Source organism: Copadichromis virginalis, linkage group LG7, assembly GCF_057382275.1.
Source record: "Copadichromis virginalis isolate Kocher_CV1m ecotype Utaka linkage group LG7, C_Virginalis_male_GT1.1, whole genome shotgun sequence".
NCBI lineage: Eukaryota > Metazoa > Chordata > Actinopteri > Cichliformes > Cichlidae > Copadichromis > Copadichromis virginalis.
The window spans coordinates 56820090-56847607 of NC_140624.1; the positions used below are offsets into that span (position 1 = coordinate 56820090).

General features: G+C 38.8%; 1 protein-coding gene across 2 annotated transcripts; it reads right to left on the reverse strand.

Moving 5' to 3' along the window:
* Positions 1-1219: 1219 nt before the first annotated feature.
* mphosph9 (M-phase phosphoprotein 9) lies at positions 1220-27055 on the reverse strand. Of its 2 annotated transcripts, none has more exons than XM_085464359.1 (24): positions 26949-27055; positions 25907-26178; positions 24611-24758; positions 20483-20572; positions 19843-20345; positions 18410-18575; positions 18138-18210; positions 17168-17271; positions 16949-17068; positions 16280-16740; positions 15048-15197; positions 14511-14598; positions 13914-14129; positions 12541-12588; positions 12382-12446; positions 11106-11207; positions 10095-10310; positions 9845-10014; positions 9034-9303; positions 8262-8382; positions 6385-6476; positions 5715-5893; positions 4612-4680; positions 1220-2140 (listed from the first exon to the last, which is right to left on the reverse strand). In XM_085464359.1, exons 2-24 carry the CDS (start codon positions 26140-26142, stop codon positions 2039-2041), a joined length of 3789 nt encoding a protein of 1262 aa, XP_085320485.1. In that variant the 5' UTR covers positions 26143-26178; positions 26949-27055; the 3' UTR covers positions 1220-2038. The 2 variants fall into 2 exon arrangements, with proteins under 2 accessions (XP_085320485.1, XP_085320484.1); XM_085464358.1 differs by having other exon boundaries at positions 9821-10014.
* Between the last annotated feature and the right edge of the window lie 463 nt (positions 27056-27518).

The following is a 27518-nucleotide window of genomic DNA, read 5'->3' on the forward strand; positions in this document are numbered from 1 at the left end:
TACCCGGCCGTCCTGTTCGGGCTTTCCGCTGCAGCGCAGTGTGCTGCCGGTGGCTGCTGATAACATGCCGGGTAAATAGTAATAACAGAACAGGACATTTTTCTGCAGAGCAACAGAGGAGAAAGGCGTCCTCTAGTGGGTCACCTGTGCCAGCTGCGAAATTACTGCTGAAAGAGTGTTCAAGTAAGCAGGGGCGTTTACAGGATTTCTTAAGTGGAGTGGCACGAGATCGACCAAGAACAAGGGGACCAGGACACCACAGTTTTGAAAATATGGGTATTTATATGAAGCCCTGTATTCTCATCCAGACAGTATTAGAACATCATTTTATATTTGACTTTTACAAAATGATAAAATACAAAGTGTGCCACAGGTGGAAAGCAACATATTTCTTGGTCCCCACACTTCTTATCACTAACAGTATGAAATTTTAGCTGATGTGTAAGAATAGGGTTTAGACACTGTGAGTATGCTGCAAATAGATGAAAATTAAAAGGAGGACAGAAATAAAGGACATAGGAACCCTGCAAATGTGAGAATGAATGGCACACAGAGTATACGACTGTCAGGCCCCCATGGCGTGGACCAAGCTCCTAGTTAAACTCGGGAGGCATATAGGCATTTCCTCAGTGCTTAATTGTGGGATGGTGGTGCTTTGTAGATACAGTAATCCTAGCAACAACAATCTAATCAGGCAAGCTAACCGATCTTTCATTAGTCTTAAATTACTGCCTGTTATTCATTGTATACAAAACAGAGTGAATCCTCAATGCCAGGATCTCCTCTTTGACACTAAACTTCTAGAGCAATTACCTCACTTACCTCAATTGACTAGAGTAAATAAATCTGATTTGATTGGCTGATTCCTGCCTCTGAAAAATGTAACTTTTCAGTACAAGCGGCACAAATCATTGGAACCAACAGTTCTACAGTTCAGTTGAGCATCACATGATGTCATGCTGTATAATGCTGCTATAGGTTTAGGTTGCCAGGGGCCTTTCCACAGTACACTGAGTACTTCCTCATAGAAGTGAGTTCTTTTTCCCCACCATTAACAAATGCATGCTCAATGGAGATCAACAGGGAGTCTTTCTCTAATATTGTAAGTTCTTTACCTGAGAATATACTGTAAAGTGCCTTGAGATAAATTTTGTAAACGGGCTCTATGTAAATAATACTGAATAACAGCCACTAGGCAATGCACATGATGAGGCATAAACAAAGAGAAATACTGGTTTATTTTTAACAAAAAGCATCATTTATTGTGCAACAATATTACATTTCCAGTGAATTCATATCATTGTAGGAAAACCAGGACAACAAGGAAGCAGTGCAAGAACCTCCATGCACAAGCATCATTGAAAAACAGCTGACTCGAGTTTTGACTCTGTGGAAATGTGTGTGTGCTGGTTTCACTCGATTTCGGAATGGACCATTACTGTAAAATAATTTACAGACATAAAGCAAAAAAGCCACACAAAAAAACCTGATTTGGCTCAATTAAATATTTCCTTCAAGATCAATAAGTTTGGCCCAAAGCAAAAGATAAATAAGCAACAAATTGAAGAAAATTACCTTAACACATGTCAAATGGAAAAACATTCAAAACTTAAAAAACAAAAGAGCCACAACAAAATAAAAAGAAAAAAAGGCAGTGATAGTTCCAAAGTGGATAAATGACTTTGCTGGAAACATTTGTTTTGATTGTTCACATTTACTCTGAAACATGAGCCGATTTAAAAATCTACTCCTGAATATGGCAAGTAAAGAATATTAATATTGATATTTCTGTGGCTAAAAAAGTAAACGACTGTACAAATCTGTGCTTTTCTAAAAAATATACTCCAAAAAATTGCTATATCTTTCATACATATACAAAATATCCCCGAGTAATAAGTAAGAGGTATAAAAAGATGCTGTGGAGTCACTGTACAGATGGGCTTATGGCACAGAAAAAGATGGGAGGACAATCAGTGCTGTGTATAAAACCAAGACACTAAGTTGTAGAATCAATACTAAAGTAAGAAGACAGACATTGCTATATGTTGGTCGAGGAACGGAGGACGTGGAATCTCTTCAGGGTCATTCGGATGGATCCCAGCTCACGGTTCAGCCTCTCCAGACGATTCTCTAAAGCCACCTGAGGGTGGAAGTGGAGCAGAAAGTTCAGTGGCAGCCATTTCAAAAGTAAGTTAGCAGGTTCAATACATTAGTATCTGATTTAAGCAATTGTATTAACTCTAGGGATGTTGACTTGTCTGGGAGGTCCCAGCAGAAATTTTTAAACTATTTTAACTGATCCCCCTCCCCTCTCCATAACAGGTGACTATGTGGAGAGGGTGTCCTCCTTTAAGTTCCTCAGTACCCACATTTCCGAGGACCTATCCTGGACAACTACCACATCAGCCCTGGTGAAGAAAGCCCAGCAGCGCCTTCATTTCCCGAGAGTTCTGAGATGGAACAGGCTGCAGACTGACCTACTAGTGTCCTTCTACCGTGCCACAATCGAGAGTGTGCTGGTGCACGCCATCCCTGTGTGGTACGCTGGCTGCACAACAGCCGATAAGAATAGACTCCAGAGGGTCATCAGAACTGCAAAGAAGGTGATCGGCTGTCCACTCTTCACCCTGGTCTTCATTGCCAGCTCTAGATGTCTCTCCTGAGCCAGGGCAATTATAAAAGACCACCTCCATCCTAACCACCATCTATTCAACATCCTGCCCTCTGGAAAACGGTCGTAGCAGATGGCCGCCCCTCCCTGAGCCTGGTTCTGCTGGAGGTTTCTTCCTGTTAAAAGGGAGTTTTTCCTTCCCACTGTCGCCAAAGTGCTTGCTCATAGGGGGTCATATGATTGTTGGGTTTTTCTCTGTATCTATGAAGCGCCTTGAGGCGACTTTTGTTGTGATTTGGCGCTATATAAATAAAATTGAATTGAATTGAATTGGAATAAGGTTCAGATCCATCAGGTACAAAACCAACAGACTAAAGGACAGCTTCTACCCGTGGGCAGTCAGAAAAATAAATGCAAATTAAGAGTTTTTTTACAATCACTCTGTTGCTGCTACTTGCTATTTATTATGTTGCTGTGTGTTGCTGTGTGTGTGTGTCTTTTTGTTTCCATGCAATATTCTGTTCTTCCTCCGCAATATTTCAGCAGATGTGCAATTTCCATCCCTTAACAACCATAGCCCTTCCACCCTTATTTATTATATTTTATTACAACGCCTTGTGCACACCCCCACAATGCTCCCTGTAACACAAACATCGTGTATATAGTGTTCTTATATTGTTTTTCTTCTTCTTTCTTGTATATTGTTTTCTTTTCTTTCACACCTTTGTGGTCTTGTTTCCTAATTTCATTGTGCAAGCAACTGAACATTGACAATAAACGTTCTTACAGTAAAAGTTCTTCTAAGTTCTAAGGTTTATTTTGAGCACCTGACGGCTTTATTTTGCTTCTCATCCGTAAACTCTCTCCATACGCTTTCACGTATTTCTTGCGTAGGTGATAGAAGAGGGTTGCCATGTTTGATTCTGAGGTGGGGACTGGTTGCATAATTTGCATAGTACAGTTTTCTGGTCCGTGTCAGACTTTTCATAACCAAACCATGTCCATGCTACAAAGGTAGCCCCTCATTTAGAAGCTACCTAAGCTCCTCGATTTGTTTTGACTGATCCTTCTGTTTGGAGCTACCTGGTTCTGCCTCATCTTGACTGGCCATGCTGGTGTTCTCTGTGCCTGCATCCATGTGGTGACTGTAAGTGCCATTTAGAGTTACTTCATGTTTTTATTTGAGGTAATTTGTTTGATGCATTTTATAAAATTTGATGTTTGAGAATAAATGTATTTTGTCAGGTCATGTTCAGTTTATTTCAAAAAACCTCAACAGGAGCTTCAACTTTATTGTGAAAGGTTTATGTGGAAAAAAACAAGCAGATGGCAGAGCTACACAATGTTTTACCATTGTGGTTGCTAACAACAAAGCATAAAAACCGTCGCTTTTCCATCTGTAGTGTGGTTATTTTAAATATAAGAGAAAGATAGAACTTTAAAAAAATAATATAGCCACTACAGTGACCATCAAAACAATGAAAAGATATTGCCATAAACAGTTTGTGACACCACAAAACAAACGATCGTGTAATATGAAATGATAGACATTTTCATATTGTCATCCGAAACATATCATTATATCGAACAGCCCTACAGTAGAATCCATGATTCTAATTAGCTAATGCATTTAGTTTGGTCCACAAAGCAGAATCTACTATACAAGGTTGACAGCAGCTCAGAGTCTCTACCTAATCACAGTGGTAAGCTTTGAGCGAAATGCTAACAAAGCATACTACCATACTAACATGTTGAGGTTTAGCAGTTTTATTTAAAGTGTCAGTATGTTAACGTTTGTTAAAAAGCCCTGCATACGACACAGTTCAGACTGATGGCAATGTTTTCTGGGTCTTTATTTTTTTAAATAAAAAAACAAAGTATTGAACAACATTTAGCAGTTGGTGGCTAAATCTAAAATGTATCAATAATATCAACAACCACCATAAATAAATCCTAGAAACATAATAATAAATATTCGGATGGCTTCCGTGGAGCCTTACCTCATCTAACCTGGTCTGTAGGCTCACTCTGCCGCCTGCACCAGGCATCCGGCTCAAAGCTGCCTCAATCTGTACATCACACATTCAGAGGTTAATCATGTATGACCCAAAATAATGATATTAATTAAATACCTCTCACATGAAACACATTCAATGGACTCATGTGTAACGCAGAGTAATATTCCCATGTCAGCAAGGTAGAGACAGGAGGAGAGAGAGAGAGAGAAGGGGGGGGGGGGGGTATAAACCTCCTAAAAATACAAGTCATTTAGCAGCTCTGTAAAAACAATGAATCCTGGCCTATGTGTCAAGAGATGCAAGGGTCTCTTGACACCCTTGCAAACACTGGACATTCTGGTGTTTAAAATAATTGCAAATTTCCTTTCGCAATTACAAGCAGAATGTGATGAAACAATCACTATGACTTGGAAGTGTATCAAAGAGATATTAAGAAAAGGTTAAAAACAGGGCACTTGTATCACAAGCTGTTATAACAAATCAATAAAGTACAAAGTCTGCCCAAAATGAGAGGAAGAGGAAATCCTAATACCAAAGCAGAAGGACAGGTGTTCTAGTTAATTGGACAGCAAACAGGGTGGCACAGTGGTTAGCACTGTTGCTTGACAGCAAGAAAGTCCTGATTTGAATCCACTGGCTTGCTGGGAACTTTCTATGTGGAGTTTTCGTGTTCTCCCAGTGCTGGGTGGGTTCCCCCATGTACTCTTTGTTGTAGAGTGGCGAGATAAAGGCTGTTAATATCAATGTTTGCCATGTCCCAACAGCTTATAAGGGAAGCTAAATTTTGGAATGTTACTACGCTCATGTGTTTGTTTGTTTTTTGTTAATAACCATCTATCTAGAGGCAGGGAGACTAAATTATCTTAGGGTAAAACCAAGTACACCCTTAACTTGTTACCAGTTCATTAATGGGCTAACACTGAGAAATACCATTCACTAGCCCCCCCACACCTACAGACTCATCAGAAAACTTCACGTGCATGTTTACCGTTTTACATCATTTTTAAAAAGACACCAGTGTTCCACTTACATACATACACTGATTTGATAAAAAAGCATATTGTGACATGCCTTTGAACTCTCACCTGCTGTTTCTCCTGCGTCAACTCGTCAAACAGTTTCTCAGCCTCCGCCAGTGACTGGATTCTGTGAAGTGAGGCTGAGTCTTCACAGGGGTCCTGCGGGTCAGGTCCACTAAAGCCTCCCTGCTCCTCCCAACCCAGCTGGGAGTTTTCATCCTGTGGGGTTTCACCACCAGAGGACTCTGGCAGAGAAAGGAAAAAAAAACATTATTAATATGCTCCCAGTAAATACACTCACTGGTCACTGTTTTAGATCTACTGTCTGCTATGTGTGCAAAAAAAGAAAAGAAAAAAATAAAGTTACTGAAGTGTTACTACAGCAATAACAGAAGTAGTGAAGATTAGTGTAATTAATATAACAAATTAATTATAATGTACCTTCTCGCACTCTAAAGCAAAACCTTAAAATAAATAATGCCCAACGGAAAATCAATTCAAATCAATCAAGTATCAGGTTTTATTGTTACATCGCATATTAAAAGAGTCATCATCCATCCATTCTTACATTAAAAGATAAGTATAAATAATCACCCTGTTATTCAGTATCATTTAAACTGGTTTATGGTAGGAGTACAGCACCAAAACAATGCAATAAATCTGGTCAAACAACAAAAAAGCAGTACTTAACTGAATTTTCTAAAAAAAACTGTATCTGTGCGTATAAATATGTTACCATTTTCTTTGCCTGTTGACGTAAACTGGAGTCTTTTCTTGGGACTGCTGCTGTGGAATGAGTGACGTCTCTTGTCAACTTGTCCGTCAGGCCTGTAGACAGCACACAATGAGGTTTTAATTCAACAAAAAACAAGTGTGACAGCTGCTGTTCAGGGGCTTATGTGATGAAGCAGTGAGGTGTTTATATTTCATTTCATGCTCTAACTGACTTTGAACAAACCTGTGTTCTGTGTGACACTCTTTACAAGGTTTTAATGTGTGTAGGGAGCAGTGGGATGACACCTGGTGGTAAATCTCAGCAGGCAGTGTTTACGACAAATATATGACGCAAGGGTTACTCTGTCCTCTGTGACATGGTGCAACTAATAATGTTCACTAATAGATGCCAGAGCTCCACTGCTAATATTTCTCGACAGTAGCTCACCCACACCAAAATCTTTGACACATCTCTCTCCAAGCTGACTAAGATCTGAGCTGAGGTACCCGAGCATTAGGCTTTGGGGGTTTTTTTGTTTTCTTTTTTTTTAGCCTGCCACTGTGTAGTAGCAGTGAAAATTTCTTTCCAATATTCCAACTATCATTTGGTTTGGTGAGCTCAATTTAGGACTCAAAGGGAACATATTGAGTGTAGTTTGATGTGTTTCATACAGATCTTACACTTGCTTCCCAGACCACATTATGACTGTACCTGGCTTCAGAACATTTTGAATGATAGTCATATTAATCCGAGTAGCACAAAGAAATGTACAGGGACTGCACTACTTGAGAAAAATGGTGCAACACCAGACAGGTTACTGCAATGGGACTTTTCTGTGGCCTGAATATTGACCTACAGGCTGTAAAATACATCCATATTACTTCCCAGAGGAAAGTGTCAGAGAATCACTGTGGCTATCCGGTTGTTAAGTGATGACATATGAACCCTCCTTCGGGGTCCAAACTACATTTGGATTATAAAGGCTGTTGTCTTTTTAACGCTTTAATGCTTTGTATCTTGTTCTGCTTGATCTGAACAGTCAGCGATCACTGTCGGCCTCACATGACTAACTTCATATTGTGAATGGATTATCTCAGTTTGGCCCATTTTCAGCGTCTTTTATCTGCCATGTGATTGCATTTGTCTCTAACCATCGGGGACCCTCACCCTCACAGAAATCCTTCAGTCAGAATATGGTATATCATCTTTAAATAGAAACTAGCAAGGTAACTCCCTGCTAACTTCTAACTCTTTTAAACTTTAGAAATCCTGTTTTCATGGACGCCTGGATGTTACACTTGATTGTTACACCTAGTAGAGCTGCCACACTGATCATTTTATTAAAGATGAAAGAATTTCAACAGTTTTTAACTCGGTGATACCACAGTATTTGTTTGAGTTTGGGAGCTGAAGAGGAGTTTGGACCCAGAAACAGCTAATGACATCAGACTTAAAAGGCGGGTAGTGAATGTATAATGAATGGATATAGAAAATAAACTGTGTACCCTCAGTACAGCTTACTGCACAGGCAGCAGAACACTTTCCCTAATATCTGTTTCAACTCCACTGACATGAGGACAGATGCAGAATAACTTATTTTATTGTTTTTATTTAGGTTTTGATTTATTGAGATCTTTTTTGAATTATTTTGTTGTGCTCTTTTTGTGGCATCAATTTTGGCACATAAAGAAAGTTCAGGTCATGTAAAAACGTGCCCATATGGGAGAGCTCATATTATGTTATTTCTAGATGGTTTAAAATAAAGAATCACAAGTTAAAATATTGTGAAGCACAGTGAATACTTAATTCCCCCTCTCCCTGTAATGTTAATGCTGTTCAAACACGGCTTACGGAGAACTTGCGCAACAATACAAGGTAATGTGATGTATGCTTCTTACCTGTGGAGAAGGTATTCCTCTCTTGGCATTGGGTGACCAAAAGCAGTGGAGTAATTTTCAGTCGGGCTGCGTTTAGGGCTGGACTTCGCAGACAGAGGCATGAGTAACATTTCCCTCTTTGCTGAATGGAAGAAAAGAGCGTACCACTAAGTAAAGCTCACACAGCCCTATTAACACTATCACACTGAGTGTGTCACAGGAGACAGAGCCAAAAACAATGTCTTTGTGTTTTGTGTTTCCAATTAATGAAAGTAATTCAAATTACAGACAAACAGTGGACTCCAGCAGTGTACAACTTCCTACAGTAATCACAATACCAGTCAACCAATTATAGCAGCAAGTAGTGAAGCCAATACAGAAAACAAAGGCAACTAAGCCATCTGATTGCTACCATAAATTTCAGACACAGTATATACATCTTAAGTCATACCAAAAAAATTAAACAAGACACTTGATTTTACTCATTTTTTGATTCCTCTTTAAATGGTAACTGTTCTTATATTTGCTGTTTTCTACTCTGAGCACTCGTTAAATACAACTTGCTTGATTCATATATGTTTTTCTATGTAAGTGCTTTCTATCTAACATTCACACAGAATTATACTCCAATGGATGAATTGGAGAGCAACTTGGGGTTCTTATCTTGCCCAAGGCTATTTGGCATGCAGACTGGAGTAGTCGGGGGTTGAACCTTCCATTTAGTAGGTAACCTGCTCTACAACCTGAGCCACCATCACCCCTAAATGGAGGTAGAATGACTGGAAGCTCTTACTGGGTGTAGCTGTGGGTATGCTTCGGTGTGCTGGAGGAGGCAGTGAGGAGGATCTGTGGCCCTCTGGAGACAGACTCCTCTGAGCTCTTAGCAGAGCAGCAGCTCTTTCTGCTCCACTGCGACTTTTCGATCCTCCATGTTCAGCTCCAGCCACAACTCCTCGAGGTTTAACCAACTCCTTCTCTCTGTGAAGAAGTCCAGCGCGCTCCTGAATTGGCTCTTTGTATCTTCTCTCCACAAACCCAACAGTGGTTCTCTGGCTACTGACCCCTACAGAGACAAAAACATAATATAATCCAAGAGCAGCTTAAAAAGTGCATCCAGTATAAGATTTAACAACAGGATGTGCAATAAGGTATAAGCTGAGCCATCTCCAGACAGAAAAGCAAGAAATGACAAGTGACTACAGAAGACCTGAAAGTAAAGAATAAAATCCTGGAACTTAATGTGAATCACCACAAATTAAATAATGTCACATGTACTGAAAGTGTACTAAATCGAGGAATGATTACAGTAAGAAACCCACTTTTAATTGTAGCTGCTTTTGTAAAACCAACACTGAGGTCTGACCTAACTGTTTGGCCACAAATCTTCGTTTGACATGTTGGGCTATATAGCAGCTGTATAATTTCTCATTTTTTCTCAATTAGCTTGTTTTCCAGGAGTCACTCTTTCTGATTTGAGCTACAGGACTGAGGAACATTTTTTTTCATGGTTAGCTGCTTAGAATTTCAGACAGTCCCTCAGTATAAAGTGGCCTTTGTAAATGTGTGTGTGAGAGTCATACTATGGTTGGTGGAGCTGTTCTTACAGGGGGCCCGGGTATCTGTGGCTTTAGTCTCCTCCAGCTCTATCAGGGCCCTCATCATGGGTGTCAGGGCACAGGATCCTTCTCTGTGACTAGCTTCCTGGTGGCCAGCACTCTGCTCCTGGTGTCTGATCTGAAGAACAGACTGTTCACACTCTGGAGGAGATGCACACCTGTTGGAGAAGATCTCTGTAAATCACTTACAGTTGTACTAAACAAAACAAAAAAACATCCTCAACAATCAGAAACACACCTCCAGCTCCCAGCAGCTGAAGGGGTGTCCACGGAGCTTCCTGTTCCCGATGAATGATCATTTAATGGATACGATGCCCTTTTGTGGACTGTTGATTGATTAGGTCTTCTGACACTTTTTAGCTGGTCTGATAGAAGAGGAGACGTTCTGTGGGTGACATCTGGCTCTGCTTTGCCTTTACTGGGTGACAGCAGGAGGTCCGGATGGTGGAAAAGGCTGTGGACACGTTAAAAGGTTAAGAATTTGGCACGCATCAGTTTATACACCCCTTGTAAGCACTGCACTTACAAAATATTTGAACTTAAATTGGAAAGATATAATAAGAGAGACATGATTAAAAATATTAAAGAAAATCTTTAGTTATTAGTTCATCATTCTTATTCTGATGGCATACTTTTGTTTATTATAAAAAAAAGTAAAGATTCACGTAATCTATGTTCCTGGTTGTGATTTTCAAAACTCAAATCATCAAGTTTTGTGACCCTGGCAATTTAAAGCAAAAACCACATCTGAAACAAGAATTTTTAGTAGAAGAGTTCACATTGTCAAAGACCCAAGATGGTGATCAATACAAAGGAGAATGCTCGCTGTTTTATTAACAGTTACAGAGTCCCATATCAAATCTGTTCCATATCACATTGGAGTTCTACTGTACAGTCCTGAAGCATCTAAATGTTTGCAGAGCACATCCTGCAACATTATAATCAATGAAAGTGGCCAAACCAGGTGGCAACAGGACATAAGTAGGGCATATGCAGAGGGGACTAAAAATAACAGCACTAAAAATAGTTGTCCAGAGACCAGAAGGTATCACAGTGGCACATTCAACAGGACGTCCATGGAATGCTTTAAAAATACCACCTCTGTTCGTCAAAGGTATCAGAGAAGATGGCCTTGATAGGAAATCAAACAAATTTAAACCAGGTAAAGATTCTGATTTTATTTAATAGGTGGAGTCCCTGACATTAATGATTACACCTTGTGAAGGATTTCAGTACTTTTTGTGCTTACCCAGCTCCAGAAGGTTGTATGTTACTGTGGGAAACATAACGGGCCCTGGCCTGGTTCTCATGCTCCAACTGCTTCACCTGAGACTCCAGCTTAGAGATCACTCTGAGGGGTTTAATCACAAACATACACATGAAATAACTAAACCAACACTGTTTAGATTCAAAGAGTCATAGAAGTATTTCAAAGGCAGGTACAACAAGCTATGCTGGCTCATTTATTTCTTTTTTCACTACACAGCACAAGGCTGTTTACTTTAATGACTGACGGATTGATTGAAAACAGCAAACAATGTTAATAAGTGTAAACGATAATATATGATTGTAAATAAATTCCAAATAAAATGTTAATTATTGTGAGGCTATAAAACACACAGCAGCTTCACCCATCTGCTTTTTAAATTTGAAATTAAGGGTCCACCAATCACATGAACAGACAGCTACTTCAGACAATGGATGGACAGAGGGGCTGTACAACATCTCTGTAAGCTCAAGTAGGATTATTTTGAACTGTGAGTCATACAACGCTACTCTAGTCCAGTGCAAGAATAAAAATATGAAAATGGAAATGAGCATATTAGGTCCTCTTTAATGTCAACATTTTGCAAGAAAAATTCTCTCAACCATCAAGGCCTGGCTGTAATTTGCTCCTCTGTTTTACAGATCATAGTAATTAACATTTGCACTGTGACTCCATTAGTCCTTGACGCTTAGAGCAGCTTACACATTTTCTATTTTTAAAGTCTTGTGTGTATTCAAAAAATAAAACATTTCTTAGGTTCCCCAAAGTCTCTTTACACACAAGGTCATATGTTATTTCAGTGGATGCTGATGTAGGCCTTACCCTTTAGGTTATTAACTCAAAAACAGATAAGCTAAAGTACTCCAATTTATAACTACCATCTGTTCTTATTGTTGACTTGGCACACTTTATCAATGTGCTCCCTCTATAGGCATCAATTAGCAGGCAAAGGGGAAACTGCAAGGAGACTATGCTGCCTAGCATCAGAGGCCAGCACTATTATCTATTTTTAACAGGATCATCGTTAGGCTTTATCGATTAATATTCTTTTCTCCGTCTCCCTGCTGAATACCACCCACCACTGCAGCCCTTTCACAAAAATGCTCAAACCAGCAAGTGACAATGAAACACTGACAGGCCGGAGACCAATAACACTGTAACATTTTGACCTTGACCTAAAGTGACCTTTAAACAAGCTGGTAGTCTTGACTTTTTAACTTTTAGATCCAGCTCACCTACCGTCACTCTCTTCACTCACCTCTTTAATTCAGATATCTGATCATTGGAATCAACAAGCTTATTCTCTGCTGACACCAGGTTGTTCTGTAGATAAATAAATGGGGAAACTCCATGAAGCCAAACAAATCAAATAATCACAGTAAGGTTTTAATGTAAATTTCAGTGAGAGAATCATTACCTTCAATCCTTCATGGTCTTTTATCAGAGAATCATATTCTCCAAGCAGCTGAGGAAACAAAACCACAGACATCTTAACCTTGGACGCCAGCATTACTGCAGTGCTGACAAAGAGTGATTTACTTTTTTGCTCTTAATACAAAATTCTGAAAATGTGACAGTAGTACTGACAATACTTCAGACGAAAGAAAAATCAATATTAAAATCAATGAAAAATGAGGTGGATGTGGTGGCTAACATGGGGTCATTTAATAGTTTGGTTTTTTTAAACTGAATTTTTAAACACTCTATACATACTATAGCACTGGCAAATGTCCTTTTTTAAAATAATATAAAAAAAAAATCAAACAAACAAAACAAAAAACCCCACCAATGTATAACACTGCCTCTTCATTGTTTAAATACTAAATTTATACATCTTTCTGAAATCTAAAGGAGTATGTAATTGTTCCGTTAGATAGATTACGCATAAGTTATCTAGCCATAGTCTGTTGGTTTATCGGGAGTTTAGTTTTTAGTGCAAAAAGTGCACCTCTGTAAAAAATAATGAGCTTGATTTATAACATGTTATAATTTGATAATGAATGCAAAAAATACAATTGCTTTTTGTTTTAGATCAGCATGGTGACATGGTTTTTAGTACTGTTGCTTCACAGCAGAAATATGAGGGTTCGAATCCACCATCTAGCCAGGGCTTTTCTGTGTGGAGTTTGCATGTTCTACACTTGGGTACTCTGGTTTCCTCCCACAGCCCAGAGGCATGCACCTAGTGGGGTTAGGTTCATTGGTGATTCTAAATTGTGTGAATGTGAGTGTAAATAGTTCCCTAACTGTGTTGTGTGACAGACTTAATATTTTTTAATAGTACTTTCAGAATTATGTTTGTTTTTTTAAAATCCACCGATACTACACTGTCCAGTGTTTCAAAAGACCAGTCATGAAAGTGGCAGAAACTGTATTACACAAAAATTATATGTAGACTATAAAGTGAAAGACATTTGCTTGTACTCCCCTGCTTTGGAGAACATCTGGCTGTAGCCAACATGAGGTTAAAAGAATCAATACTGGAGCAGATAGTAATCAGATGAACCTGACTGGTGCATCCTTGAAAAAAAACACTCTTAACATAGAAAAAACTCTTACATACATCCTCAGCTGCAAACTAATTCCTCAACACCTAGAGCTAGCTGACTGCAGATAAAGTAAACTATCATAAATTATCAAGTCCATTAACAACAGTGCACTTGCCTGATTAAAGGAAATACCTCAGTACTGATGCTACCAGCATCCAGTGAATAAGAGGATGTTTATGTTTATGTGACAGTTTTCTGACCGTTATCATGTCTTCATGTCATTCTGTTCTCTCACACTTACATCCTGCAGCATCTTGTACTCTCTCTCCCTCCTGGCCTCCTTCTCATCTGCTTCTCTGCAGGCTTTCTGCGCTGCCTCCTCCAGCTGCCGTACACGGTTCTTCAAACGCGCCACCAGGGCGTCCTTTTCTTTGGCCGAATGTTTGCTTTCTTCCAGTCGCTGTTGCAAAGATTTCACAGTGGCACCTGCTACAGCATAGCGCTCCGGCCATTCTGCCTAATGACAAAAAAAGGACATCAAAATGAAGATATGGAATAAAGATTACTTTCATAGCCATTGACATATTTTTAGAAAACATCCTTGATGAAGTGACAAATTAAAAAGACATTCTAATTAAAACCCAATAAATATAAATGAACACGTAAACATGGATTTTCGCATTCACAAGATTTTCAAAAAATTTGACCTATGACCAAACTTGTTGAGAATTCTAGTAGTGTACCTATGGTATCAATTTGAAACTTGTATGTTGCTTGGTTAACGAGTTATCGCATTCACAACTTGGGTGTCCATGTCCCCTGCTGGGTGATGACAATACCACATCAGCTTTTTACGGCTAAGGGGTAAAAATGATATAAAATAAATAGCAAAGCATACCAGCTTTTTTTCCAGTGAGCTGTTTGTTGCCTCTAGTTCTTGAATACGGGTGGTGGCCTCAGCCAAAGCCTGTTCTAGATGCCTGCACCTGTAAATAAATAGCAATAAACAATGAAAGCATAAAAATAATCTAAAAAGCAATACTACGGGATTTTATATTGGTAATTCAGAATATGAATTCAATATCATTCAAGTTTGATTTGACACCTTTTCCCCTTTAATTTCAGCATCTTAACCACAACTTTGCATCATCCTAAATGGAGTACCTATTTTAATGTCCCCTATTGTTAATGCACTGACAGATGTAGAAATGTGTTAAACTTTTGAACCCCTTGACATCAAAAACAACAGTTCACTTATTGGCTATTTCTAACCAAAAGTGACTGTTAACCCGCTGAGGGGGACTGTGATTTGGTTCTACATTTAACTGTATCATCCCTGCTTATTTTTCTTGTACATATAAAACTAATTTTTTACTCCAACTCAATATAATGAACAATAATATTTTAACTGAAACTATAGTCCATAAATGCAAACCTTTCTGTGAGCGCATGGTTGCTCTTCTCTAAATCCTGGGGCAGATCTCTGAGCTTGAGTTTGTCTCGCAGGATTTGGATCTCAGACTCATAATATGCTTTCAGGTCAGCCACATGCCGAGAATGCTTCTCTCTCAGGTTCTGCCTTAGTCTGAAAAACAGGAGAAGAAAAACAAAACTTTTTTAAAGAAGATTGGTCATGTGTAATGTTACTTTATTCACAGCACTTGAAGTAGTTTTTGGTTCTCTGGGAGGTGACTGGGCATGGCAATGTGATCACGATGCAAAGTGAAGCGAATTCATCTGTTACCTTATTTATCCATTACTTCTGACTTTCTGATAATCACAAATACATACCTCCACTTTTACAAGTACAAAGAGATAATGGGGGAAAAAAGAAGCAATAAATTGGAATGAGAGCAGCTTTCTTTTTGGGGCTGGCTAAAGCCTCTTGGACAGTGCCAGAAACGATTATACTCACCTGTAAATAAAGGAATAAAAGGGGAACTATAACCAACCTCAAGGGTAAAAAGTTTTAAATATGTGCTAACATAATCAATCTTGTTATGAAATGAAGCTATTAAACATGAGATTTCTGTTCACTGGTTCTGGGTCCTATGAAACACATGACGTTCCATGTCCTTATTTCAGGTCCTCTTAACAGAAAACATTAGGTGTAGCTAAAGTGCTAATAGTGTTTGGCAGTATTTTGGATTTATTTGATGTCTTTAGAGATTCATATTGTTCAAATACTAATCGTTTATACTTTATAAACAGACATTTTCAGTTCTTTAGCTTCAGGTCAACATCAAGCCAAATCAAGCATTAGAGTAGATGTTCCTAGAAATTATTTTGTTTGTTTTTTTTAATTATTTGACACATGTAAAACTTTTTTAAATTTTCATGTTATTTAATTCTGTTCAATCAAGTCTCTAACGTTATGTCATGCCCCCCCCCCCCCCCCAAAAAAAAAAACCCACCCAACTTTAAAAAAATGTCACCATACAGAGCATTTCTAGTTTTCCTGTGGCGTTGCTAACTTTCTGTAGGGAAACTGAAAAGATCTACCACTCAAAGACAGATTGACACTCAGTGGATTGTTTGAGAATAACATATCAAAACCAAGTGATAGAAAAGGCTCAAACAAGTTAAAGTTAATATCAGTGCATTTTTTTGGAAAGATATAGGCAAATGGTTGAGCAGAACATTATACATTATAACATATGTACGTACAGAGAGAGGACAACAGGATCCTCTAGTGATGATGCTCTTTCCATGTGTGGACTGACTCCATGACGCAGAGAAGCACCAGAGGCTGAACAAGGCTTCAGGGTGCTGGTGTGGGTGTGACTACCCTCCTCTTCGCTGGCTAAGGGAGCACTGGCTCTGCGCTGATGGCTGTCTGTTTGGGAGGGCTGAGCCTTATCTTGGGAGGTAGACAGGAATTGGGTTGTATTTCCCCATGGGCTTTGCACTTTAGATGGGGCAGAGACACTGGAGGTATCAGAGATATAGTCTGTATCTCCAGGGTTGGGGCTGCAATCCACCATGCTGTCAGGGGTTATGGGGGTCCCAACTCTAGGGTAGCGGTGGGGCTGATTGGCGAATGATGGGCTGCTGAAATGAGAGGGTGAAGTGAAGCCAGAGGTGCGATCTGACTGCCGCATGTTAGCTGCTGGATCCAGTGTCAACATCTGAAGCACAAAAATACAAATTGTAAGAAAATGTGAACTTGTGGATGTGAAATTTATTACAAGATTACAAGATTAACACGTCACCAGTCAGTTGTATTTTTAAAAATATTATATTTTTTAATAATTAATGTTTTATCGTGTCATTATCTATCTTCTGTAAATCACTTCTACAATCTTGGGATTGCAGAGTTTGAGTCATGTGACATACCTGCGGTGACAACGGAAAAGAAGTAGCTGAGCCTTCCCAATCTGAACGCCTACAATCTGCTCTTTGCTTGTTCTGATAGATCTCTCTGAGAGACAGCTGAGGTTCCTGGCTTCCTGGAGTCTAAAGAAGACCAAATTAGGCATCAAACCTCAGCATTATAAGCAAACCATGTATTTTATATCAGTCTCAGAAGCCACAGTAAACCATAACGTAACTCACCAGACTCATGGATGCCTCTTGCAGAAGTAGATAGGCACCGCTGTCAAAGCTTTCAGGTAGTGGGTGATAGAGATCACACTCATTCAGACGCCAATACGTGAGGCCTAAAACAAAAAAAGGCTTACTTTAATTGCTATATGCAATAATTTGGAAACATTGTTTGAAACTACAATTTTATCACATATTTCTGGCAGCGCTGGCCATCCTAAAAATATATGTTTTTAATATAAACAAGGAGTCTGATATTTAGTTAATTGACACCACTGGCAATGTTTACAATAACAATTTGGCTGATAGCCAGTGCTGATACTATTCATTTTTTATTTGTTTCTGTACCAAAGATTGTTAATATCCCATTATCAATATGGATGGGATATAGCCAACATGGATCAATTCCAATACCAATATTCAGCTGACATATATTTTATATCTTCCTTGTTACTAGCAAAGCTATTAAAAGTACCAAAATTACACCTAAAGAAAGAATTTAGTTGAAAAATATGTGTGTATGTCTATATAAAATATCTTATTGTTGTTCCACTCAGCCTTAGTGTAATCTACATATTATTATAAACACTTAATTGCACCATAGTGTTGGAGTAACACCCCCCCCCCCCCAAAACAAACAAACAAACAAACAAACAAACAAACAAACAAAACAAAAACAAAAAAACCTTGGAGTGAACAGCTGTTTAAAAAATGTTTGACTGGCTGAGAAAAATGCAACTCTATTGTAACTCTACTATATGTTTAACTGCAAGAAACACAGAAATTAGCTCTCCAGGTATGTGTAGAGATGTATGTTTTCAATTTCTGATATGACCAGGGGCTTCATCTTCTAAAAGAAAAAGTGTAATATCCTGTATATTTTTTTTTTTATTTCATGTTTTGTACTTGATTTATTTCAATATACTTTACAGTGGCCAAATCCAGTCACTGTGTGTCTGAATTCAAGTCACTGAATTCTTACCTGAGGCTTCAGATGCTAAACTATCACTCCTCCTCAGTGGAAAAGAGCTGGAAGATGGCCCAGCTGGTTGATGCTGAAAACCAATAGAAATGAGTGGATTAGATTCAGCAGCAGGAAAGTAATCAAAACAGAAAAATACAGCAAAAAGAAAAAATACTACAAATAAACACTATGCAATGTTGCGGGTTTGTTTGTTTTATTTTATTTTATCTATGCAAAATCTTGGACAAATAATCCTGGAGAAGAGGCTGTCACCACTTCCTGGGTTATACCTGGTCCTGGGACTCTGTGCTCTCCACAGTGTTTTGACTGTGGGATTCTCTGGGGCTGCGAGGCTGCTCCTGGTACTCTGGTATTTGGGATGACGCTTGTCCTGCTTTGCTCTTCTTGGGCCTCAGTTTCTGCCTCTGGGCCCAGGAGGTCAACTGTTGACTGGTGCTGTCAACAGAATTGCTTAGGGTAAGTAAAATTATAATTTCTCAGACAAATGCTGCCTAAACCTCAACAGGATTCTTGCAGGGTATCTAAAGGGTTGAATGAGTATTGTTACAACAAGCATACTGCTGCCAATCCACACAAGTGAGACAGGGAAAGGAAACACTAGCACAATGATATATTCCAATAAAGCTTAATAAAGACTCGCACTCGCAAACATGTCCAAAATAATTGGGTAAGCACACATACACATGTGTTTGTCCTTAATTACATTTTTAATTTTGTTTTCATTTATCAAAACTTAAGAAAACCACTATTCTAGAGCCATTTACCAAGTGCATTTATATTGTAATACTGTGTTAGTACTTTCCAGATTAAGTTACTAATTCCTAACAGTATTACTAAAGTAGCTAGTGTGATAGGGGGATGATCTACATATGATGATCTAGATACTTGGCAGGATATGCTAAATTTTTGAGAAATATTTATTGTTTTCTTGTTTGAATTTGGGCTTCCTATCATCTGCCAGCCAGAGACTCATGTGACTATGTCATGTTGGGTGGCCATTTAGTTTCAAAAAATGTTTTAGAAAACATCTACAGGCAATTAAATTTGATATTAAATGTATTTATAAAACCAGTTTCAAACACAGAACTCTTAACATTGATGGCTTCATCAGTGTATTTCTTTTAGGTCATGTTTACATTCATGTTCCTCACTGTAGGGTATAAACTGGGTATAAACTGACTGCGTGACAGATCTGAAGTGAAGTACACAGTCACTAGCTGCTTGATCCTAATCAATGGTGTCTATATGTTGGGCACCATTTATTTTAAGTAATTAATGAAGCTACTATTGTTGTGTCACATTCATAAATCTGCTCAGCTCTCTTGCTTAATGATTGATGCTGCAGGTGTTGGAAACTCAGAGGCAAGACTTCTACAGGCAGCTGCAGGCAACAAATAACTTTGGCTCCCGACTAAATCTCATTAATTTGACCTGTCACAGACTCTGTCTTTATCACATTGAAGACTTTTCCATTATTTTAAACACTCAACATATAAAATAAACTGTTGGCCAGCTGAACATGTGTAAACCGTGCCTTTTACCGTGTCTGTAATGTTTATGGACTAGTGTCAGACTTTGTCTATAGCCATTTTCAGATGCTCTTGGGTTAACAGATAGACGTTTATGTCTGAAAAAGCTGAGAAAACACCACAGTACATCCTTACAAACTCAGTTTAGCATGGATGTGTTTGACCTTACATACCCAGAGATTTTCTGCTGATAAACTAGTGATTCATTCACTCCGAGCATCCTCTCATTGGAGAAATCTTGCTGGCAACCAAGCATACTTGTCTCTGTGTCTTTCTGGAAGTTAATGGACCAGTGATGCTTCTCGCTTCTTTGACCAACAACCTCATCTTCTCCCGGTGAACCTGCAGGTTCCAGACTCGACTCCCAAGTAGAAAGAGTCCCATATCCACTGCTGAGCACTGTGGTTGCACGCTCATCCCGCTGATTTGTGGCCTCAGACCTAGGGAGTGGAGGCGATGGGGAGCTAAAAGGGGTATGGACGGGAGCTGCCAGACTGTCATTGTCACTGGACACAGTTTTGGGAACAGTACATTCACTGGAGACAGGGGGGAAAATATAGTCCTTCATGTTTGTGGTACTTTTGCTCACAGGAGTTGGGGAGAACTCCCCATGTGGCTGGACACTAGCCTGGCGGTTTTGGAGCTGAACAAGGGCCTTAATTTCATCCTGAATCAACTGAAAAAGAGGAATTATTTTACTGTAAGAAATTGCTTTCAATATACTCATTAAGATAGTCCCCTTGTAATCCACCATCTCTTTTTTGAGGTGGTCCAATTTCATAAAACAGGACATGATGTTAAATCCAGGCTTACCTGTATTTGGCACTGGTATTGTTCTTGCTGAGCAAGTATTTGCTCTTGGTATTGCTTCTCAACCAGCTGAAACAGATGCAGCCATCGACCCTGTAGCAGAAAAACAAACATCGTTACTTGTCTTACTTTGAATAAAAGCGTGGGCTATTACAAGACAACAGTCACACAGAGATAAACAGAGACACAAAGAATGGCAAGAAGCTGTTGTATTACTAACTGCCATAGCCAGTCGCATGACAGCCACAGGAAGCCGACGGGTAAAGAGATCATTTTTTATCAGATTCCTTCGTGGAAGAAAAATTGTTCAAGTCATCTTTCCAAAGTCACGAAGAGGCGACAGATCCCCTGGATTTCAGGGTAAGTCCCGAGACACACTGTGCTACAAGAAATCCCTTTCACTGGAAAGAACAGTGACTGTTGCAGTACTCCGGAGCGAAGAGACAGACAGGACGGCTGGGGTCGCTGTCGGGATTTCTTTGCCCCGCTCCGATTTTAGTGGATTTTAATGCTGTGGCTGACGCCACTGGACTTTTAGTGTTGTTTTTATGTTTTTACTGTGTGTTCCCCGTGGCCAGGGATGTTTTTAACTGTTTTAAATCTTTTTTGTGAAATACATTATATTTTAGTACAAAGTTTTGTATTGTTCTATTGCCTTGGCTACTCCACTGCTCTGTCCGTTTTTTGAAGGGTTGCCCTTCACTTAGAATAAAACCTGGTGTCCACCTACATATCTGGCTACTCGGAACATCTCAAGGTCCTGTACCCATCCGTCAGTAAACTGGAACTGGGCTTGTTAAGGGACCTGAAGTTACTAAACACTTCATGAGTGTATGGACTCACACTTAGGACCATATAATTATAAATATGAGTGTGATGAAAGTTGGGCAGCAAGCTAATGTCTTTAGTCCACTCTGTATGCTCGTATGAGTCTAACCCTTTCACTCCTTTGATTTTTTCCTGTTTTATTATTTATAGTTTTGTTTAGAGGGAATATTTTACTTTCTTTTCTTGTTTGTTTCAGTTTTAATATAGCTACTTTTTGTATTATTCATTTATTTATTTGAGATGCGCCAAATCGCACAAAAGACTTAACATTACATCGAAGTTTGGTTGTTTGTTTTTTTAAATGCTCGCTGGAAGAGACATTTTTATTTTTAACGTACTTTTTGTTTAATTTTGTATTTGTTGTTTGGTCGCGTGTGTAAGACAGATAAACACTGGAACGGCCTGTAAACACGGCTTGTTATGGTGGAAAAAAGAAGCCGGTTTCTCTTTGTTTCCCTCCCCACCACTGTGGAATTTTTATTTAGGAGTTTAGGAGTCAACAGCTGTTTAGTATACAACGTACACAATTAGATATGGGCACTGAAACCACAGTCCATCAGTTATTTCTGAGATTTTATTAATTAATTAATTTTAGATTTCTCCATGAAAGAAAATGTATAAGTTAACTTTTTCAAGTTTTAATTTTTTATTTAAAACAAAGAAAACCCATATGAAACATAAATTCCCTCTCCTTAAATATGTCTTTTCAAACAGATGCTTCCATGTAGGGCTGTGCGATATGACCAAAATGTCATATCCTGATATAAGAATTCTATCGTCCTGACAACGATATAAATCACAAAAATGTAACATTTTCTGTAAATTCTGTGAATCTCGGGCAGCTCGTCTTGCGGGAAGTGTTTCCAGCTGCGCGTCATGTAGCTGGAGTCGAGTGTTTAAACCGATGCATGAAACTATACATTTTAATATACACCTCCTTCATTCTTTTAATCTCACTTGGCTCACTACTGCACCCACTCCGAGACCGGACCATATATTAGACCTAGATTTGTCTTTTGGCATTTCAATTTGTAATCTGGATATAACTGATGCTTTTTCATTAGAATTCTATATTATCCTTTTTGATATGCTGCTCCTTCTTCCCCCTGCCACACAGCATCTACCTTTTCACCAATCACATTATATCAATTCTTCCACTGCTAACTATTTTGTTGAGTCCTTCAAAGCTGCAACAGATGCTTGGTCCATAGCAGCTTCCCTGCTCTATCTCAGCCATGAAGATTTTACTAACTTATTCAAAAGCACTTGTTCCTCAATTATGGATACTGCTGCTCTGTATAAATTGAGAAAGTCTGGACTTAAACAGTTGTCCTGGCTCAATGATTGATGATTGCTCAATGTATGTTTTCTCCCATCAACTCTTAAAATGTGAATAATTTCGACAATTCTTTACTAGTAAAGTTGAGACTAATAGCATTCCCACCCCTTTCACATTTTAACTGACTCTCTCAAATAGACTGTTTTAAACAGATTACACTACCCGCTCTTACAAAGACAGAGATTTCTCATTGAAATCTACAACTTGCTCTCTAGTTACTGTGCCTTTCACTCTTCTGAAAGATGTATTTGATCCAAGCACCCTCTCCATTATCAACACTTCTAAATCTACTGGTACCGTTCCATCTCTCTTGAAGCAGGTAATCTAGCCCTTGCTGAGAAAGTACAACTTAGACTCCAAATTACCTAATAATTACCAACCTCTACAAACAACCACTACCAAAATTCTTCAGCAACTTATTCCTTGCATACAGAAAAACAACATCTTTAAAAAGTATAAAATGAAAACAATTCTTCTACATCAGCTGCACCTTATTGTAGGGTATCTCAGGATTCCATTTTAGGGCTTATTCTGGTCTCCCAGTTTTGCTTACTCTGGGACAAATCATGAGTAAACACAATCTCTATTCATTCTCATACTGACACTATTCAGCTGCACCTCTGCCTCAACCCCAATGAGAAGCCCACTTTCTGATTAAGTTTGACAAGCAAATTACCTCAGTGGTTAAAAACGTCTTTGTTTTGGTTTTTTAATCTCTGTTCCATATCAAAAATTAAGCCTTTTCTGTATGTGAAAGATCTGGAGATTGTTACTCATGCCCTCATTTCTTCCCACTCAACTACTGCAATTCACTTTACAATTGTCTCAGTCCTCTCTGTCCGACCTTCAGTTTATCGAAAATGCTGTTGCTAGGATCCTCACACGGACTCAAAAAAGACATCATATTATACCCGTTTTAGTTTCTTGATTTCCTGAAAAATTTTGAATTGATTTCATTGATTTCAAGATCCTTCTCTTTGTCAATAGAGCCCTTCATGGTTTGACCCCTTCTTACATCACCAACCTCCTACAAACCTGCTCCCTTTCCAGGTCCCACTCCCATGAATCGCAGAATACTGACCCAAATGCAGAACACCAAAACAGCCAAGGATTAAACTCAAAATACATTTTTAATAGGGTTGTTTAAGCAGTCCAAAGAATATAATATCCACATCACCAACCTCCTACAAACCTGCTCCCTTTCCAGGTCCCACTCCCATGAATCGCAGAATACTGACCCAAATGCAGAACACCAAAACAGCCAAGGATTAAACTCAAAATACATTTTTAATAGGGTTGTTTAAGCAGTCCAAAGAATATAATATCCACAAAGGCAAAATGAATCCAGAGCAGCATGAAACACATGATGGCGGGTTAACTTACACAGAGACAAACAATGCTCTTTATAAATAAATCTGAATTGAGTAGAGTTGAGAACACAAAAGAAAATAGTTCCATGTACACTAAAGGACTGCAATACTATGTGTATTTATGAAGGTGCCAGAGAACCCAGCTGTGTACAACAATTATGGTACAAACTTCCATTAGAGAGAAAGAAGACATAGGAAGAATTTAATTTTCCTGTGACCTACCCATACAGTAATTAAAGATTGAGAACAGAGTGTGTTATACCCAGGTGTACAAACTGAAAGCCTTCAAGCTTGATGAACTGTGCCATAAAGTGCCTTCACATTGTAGAGCATCACAGTTGTCTGTTCTCTGCAAATCACATCCTGTGTCTGAAAAGATCAGCTGTGTGGGTGTTGGGGTCTGTAAATGTGTATGTGTGCATCTATCTTACTGTCAGGTGTGATTTGATCAAAAAATACATGTGACAAGTCTGAACTGAGGCTACCAGCAGCCAAATACAGTGCACAAGAACAAACTGCTACAGCAGCAAACACTTCATCATCAGCCTTTCTACAAGACCTATTGTCTTCCAGTCTCAATGGGTATTTTCCTACCTCGCAGTCCTTCCAGATCTCAGGGTCTGTCTCCCCACTGCTCTGGATCTCCTGGACCAGGGCCCTAAGGGTCTCCAGGGAGCTTGGATTGATGAATGGTAGGGTCTTCCCTTGTTCAAAGGCTTCATCTGTGCTCAGACATAGGCTCCTGTAAAACAAATTGGATATTGTTAAAATATTGTATCAAATATTAAAATATTAGATTAGAATATATTAGATATGTTTCTCCAGGCAGTATTATTTCATACTGTCTGGCATTATTATTATTATTATTATTATTATTATTATTATTATTATTATTATAGCTGAGCAGTATTTTAGAGACAACTAAATAAAATAAAAGTCAAAAAAGATCTCTACTTCTTAGTTCAGCCAATATCTGCAGCAGATATTGGCCTATCACAGACTTTTCAGTGTCTGATATTTTGTTCAACATGCGCCAATATTAAAAATATTTTTATGCAACATAAGGCAGAAGAATATCCATCTGTATATTTAAAAACAGTGTTTATCTTGAAGAATAGCTCTGACACATTTGTCTGCAGTACATGCAGCAGAGTAACGTCACAGCTGAGCAGCAGGCAGTGTCAAGCACTGGAAGTTATCTTTAGTTTTTGAAATGTTTTGGTGGAAATTAACAAAATAGCCCTATACTTCCTCTTCCAGTTTAACACTCTATATGTGTAACTATAAATAAATACCACCCAATATGTATACTGTATGTATAGTATCTACTTGAAAGATCCAGTAATCCACGTGCTCTACTACTTTTGATAGAATACTGCTTAAAGATAGCTTTGTCTGTACATGTCTAAACTCAATCTGTTCAGAGGTTTTCCAAACACAACACAAAAAAGGCCACTGAACACAACAGAGTAATATCAGCACCTATTCAATTTTCCATTCCATTGAAATCTGAGAAATAATCATGTATGCAGTCAATTGTAGTTCTTAGAAAGAAAAAAAACTGTAACAGGAGTTTTAAAAGACCATAAATCAAAATTGACACAGAAAATTGCAGTCAATGCATCTTCATATTCAACACTCCTACATATGTTCAAATTTCCACAAGCATTTAAAGAGAGCTGTCACAATAATGGAGAAACTATTCTGGATAAATAGGTAGTAAATGTAAATCAATTTCCTTTTAAGCATTTAAATTAAAAAAAAACTGCAACAACACACCTGCATTAGGAAAAAAACTATTCAAATATTTAATATTTTAAAAGGGGCAAGTGTTTCTTTTTTTTATGCAGACACTTCCTCATACAGTAAGGAACTTAAGAGTTACGGTACCTGATCTTGTTGCATGCTGGTGTGATGTCCATGGGCCTGCACTCCACAGTGCCTCCTGTTGTTTGGGAGGTTGTGCGTCTCCCCTCAGAGACAGCCAGTCCTGAGGCTGATGTCCCCTCAGAAGACACCAGCGAGTTTTCGCTCTCCTTGCCCACATCCCCATCAGCACTGACATGGCAATGGCTCAAAGCCCCTGAGCTGGACACATCCTCTGAGATACTGTCATCTGTGGACATTTTTATGGGCCCATGCAGAGGAAGTCACTCTGACAGCTAGGGACCAAAGGAGAAAAGTTCAGAGTTCTGTTAATCACACTTCTTGTATTTCCAGCTTCAACAACAGGAAGTGCTGCTGAACTGTGAACACGACAATGCATTAATACGTTAATGTATAATACATGTAAAAGCCAAGAAAAGACACCAAATCAACTCTTAGTTTTGATCTTAGATCTACTATCAACATTCAGTAACTGACATAAATATAAGCAACATAAATAAGACATAAACAAAAGCCGTGCACAATACGCAGATTTTTAAGATAATATGTAATTGTTCTTGCTTTAGCCTCTTCTGTCAGTCTGTCTGTCATGACCTGTGTTTGCTGTATGTGAGAGCTCGTCCAACATGGGCAGCTTTGATTGGACACCTAATTAACTTAGCCAACAACAAGAAAATCAACAGAGATAGAGCTCCACAAGCGGTGGGCTGGTTCATTTAGTAAGAAGCTACATTAGCTGTTCTATGGTGTCGGCCAGCGCAACGGATGCTGCAGACAGTTGAAGTTGCCTATAAACTCCACGGGAGCCTGGGTCAGTCAGGCTAAGTTACCAAGCTAGCACAGTAACTACCTCTGACTAGCAGTTCAAAATGGTTAGCTAGCTAGCTCAGTTTGGCTAAGTTGGTTTATGACAGGTTTGTAAGCACAGCGTAGGCACGCAGGAGAGCGCGGGTGAAACGATAGCGCACGCGGGTATATAATAAATGATATAAAACAGAAAACTGTGTCGCGCTGATTGGCTACATATAATAAACATTTAACCTACCCGTTAACTTGTATCATTATTTCATCCATATTTCTCTGTGAGTAGTCAAGCTGGCTAGCTGGTTGCTGGTTGGCTACTGCACTGCAGTGGTCGTTGGCTGCTGTAGCGTTCACAGCCCACATTGCTATTGGTCAAAATATTATCTGAAATACAGAGCTGTGATTGGTCGTTACTTTCACTCAGTGTTTCTATTGGTTATGTGGGGGACAGAGGCGTACGCATCTGTTGGGACCGTAGATAAACCAAAAGCATGAGGATTGTAAATTATCAATAACGGGATAAAGACAAATGTTTATTTGACTTAAAGTGTGGCTTTTAAGCCAGATAACTAAAGTCATGAAGAGTTTCTGATTTTATACGCCTTGTTGTGTTTTAACGTCAGTTTGCTCGATTCTTGAACTAGTGTGTGATGGGTTTCATATTAGACATTTCTCATTTGTGGTGTAAAATAAAATAGTTTAGCAACGATGCATGATTTCCATCGTTGCTAAACTGCATCTTTGATTGTATCGTTTTTTAAATATAGTTTTGTTAGTATTGTTTCAAGGATACTAGCAACTTATATAGTAG